This window comes from Lactuca saligna, chromosome 6 (genome assembly GCF_052625555.1).
Source record: "Lactuca saligna cultivar CGN05327 chromosome 6, ASM5262555v1, whole genome shotgun sequence".
Taxonomy (NCBI): Eukaryota; Viridiplantae; Streptophyta; class Magnoliopsida; order Asterales; family Asteraceae; genus Lactuca; species Lactuca saligna.
The window spans coordinates 28292203-28294647 of record NC_136422.1 but is presented as its reverse complement, the minus strand read 5'-3'; the positions used below and the strand labels follow the sequence as shown (position 1 = coordinate 28294647).

Below are 2445 nucleotides of genomic sequence, written 5' to 3'. Positions count from 1 at the left end.
TGCCACTTCTAGATCATGTATTGAGTAATTTCGCTCAACATCTTTCAGCTAGCAGGAAGCATAAGCAATCACCTCCCCATGGTTCATCAATACACATCCCAATCCTGAATATAACACTTCACTAAAAACCACAAATCCGCATTCCCCTCGGGAAGATATAGAACAAGAGCTTCACATAAAATATTCTTCAACGTTTGAAATGCGTCCTCCTACTTGTCTGTCCAACCAAACGACTCTGACTTCTTCATCAACTTAGTTAGTGAACCTGCTACCTTGGAGAAATATTTGATAAATCTCCTATAATATCCCGCCAAACACAAGAAACTAAACGTTTGTAGGAGTCTTCAGCCTTGGCCACTCCTTGAAGGCCACTATCTTGGTTGGGTCTACCTTGATTCCATCCACCCCAATAATGTGTCCAAGAAATTGGGCATCCCTCAACCAGAATTAGCATTTGGAGAGCTTTACGTAAATTTTCTCCTGCAAAGCATCTCCAAAATCTCTCGCAAATGCCTACTATGATCCTCAATACTCCGAGAGTATACCAGAATGTCATCGACAAATACCATCACCGATCTATCCAATAATGGTCTACCTACCCGATTCACCAGGTCCATAAACACTACAGGTGTATTCGTCAAACCAAAAGGCACTACCAAAAACTCATAATTCCCATAATGGGTCCTGAAAGAGATTTTGGGAACATCTCGCTCACATACCTACACTTGATGATACCCCGATTGCAAATCTATCTTCGAAAAGTGACTATCCCTCTACAACTGATCAAAGAGATCATCAATCCTAGGGAGTGGGTATTTATTATTCATAGTCACTTTTATTCAGTTCCTAATAATCAATACACATCTGCATGGAATCATCCGTATTCTTCATAAATAGTAGTGGTGCTTCCTAGGGTGACGAACCCGGTCTGATGAACCCTCACTCTAATAACTCCTGAAGCTGAGTCCACACCTTCTTCATCTCTGATGGATCTAACCGGTATGGAACCTTGGATATTGGAGCCGCACCGGGAATGAGATCAATCTGGAACTCTACCTCGCGTGGTGGTGGTAGACTAGGAAACTCATTAGGGAAAACATCGCTAAACTCCTTGGCCACCACCAAATCGTTGAGAACCACTATCTTCCTTGGACTCTCAACCACATAAGCCATTAAGACCTTACAACCTCTCGCTAGGAACTTACGTGCCTTCATCACATAGTTAATTGGTACAGTTCCCCTAGATTTATGCCCTCGAGCAATAATACTCTCTCCCTCGGCAAGATTGATACGAACACATTTCTCGAAACAAAGGATCTCAAATCGATTGGCAGGCAACCAATCCATGCCCATGACAACATACAAGGATTTGATTCCTATCTGAATCATATTAAGAGGAAAGTTGTGAACAGAGATAAAGATCGAACACCTATCAAATTTCTTCCTCATCAAAACAAAACTTCGTACTGCTACCTCAATATCTAACATAAGACTCAAAGGACTACGAGGTACCACAAAATTCGCACAAAATGTAGGTGATACAAACGATCTACTAGCACCAACATCAAATAAAACCAAAGCAAGCATATCATCAACCAGAAACGTTCCAAGAATCACCTCATCATCACGTCTGGCCCTCTTAGCTATCATCTAAGAAGCATATGTTGTAGCTTTGGATTTCTCTTTATTCTGATCTGAACTGCTAGCGTTAACCTTTGGATTAGGGCATTGCTTGCTTATATGTCCCATTTGCTTATTGTTATAGCATAGAGGCTCGTTACTCATACACTTAGATATCTTGTGGCCTAATTTGCCAAAGCGTAGACAACTGATAGTGTTGCTACTGCAAGGATCCTCGTGAGAAGACATGTACTTCCAAGAGTAGTTTGGCTTGTCTCCTTTCTTCCTTTCAAAGCTCTTATTCTTATTTTAGGAGGGTTCATTGACCCTCCCACTTCCTCTTCTCCCCACTTCTGACAATGGTATGTCCCAGTGTATCCAGATCTACCTCAATCCGAATAGCCTCATCCATGGCAGCTGCCAAAGTGTTGTTCTGCCTCACATTAGTCCGATACTCTGTCGGTAACCCCTCCACATAGTGCTTTACCTGTTTTTCCTCGGTAGGACAATAACTTTTATGTAAATGTAGCTTCTTAAAGAACATGATATTGCATTTCACAACAGATATGGTTCCTTTTTCTAGTGCAAGGAACTCACGCTCGATCCTCTTCATCTGAACCGGTGGATAAAAACGCTACTGGAGCCTTTGAGTGAAGGCATCCCAGGTCATGACACACAGTGTAATCTAAGGAACAATAGAATCCAATGCCTCCCACTAATGAAGGACATCACCATCCAGCTTCAATGCTACATAAATGGATTTATGTGACTCACTAAAGTCGACTGAATGGAAAACATGTTTCATCTTGTGCAACCATTACATTC

At 41.7% G+C, this 2445-nt stretch overlaps 1 protein-coding gene across 1 annotated transcript; it reads right to left on the bottom strand.

Annotated features, from left to right (window-relative positions):
* Window positions 1-939: 939 nt before the first annotated feature.
* LOC145002395 (uncharacterized) lies at window positions 940-1650 on the bottom strand. Its single transcript, XM_078961678.1, has one exon. The coding sequence runs from the start codon at window positions 1648-1650 to the stop codon at window positions 940-942; it is 711 nt and encodes a 236-aa protein (XP_078817804.1).
* Window positions 1651-2445: the final 795 nt, after the last annotated feature.

What these genes read in the sequence shown, in the direction of transcription:
- LOC145002395 (XM_078961678.1), bottom strand. Translation starts at nt 1,650, where the DNA reads ATGATAGCTAAGAGGGCCAGACGTGATGATGAGGTGATTCTTGGAACG.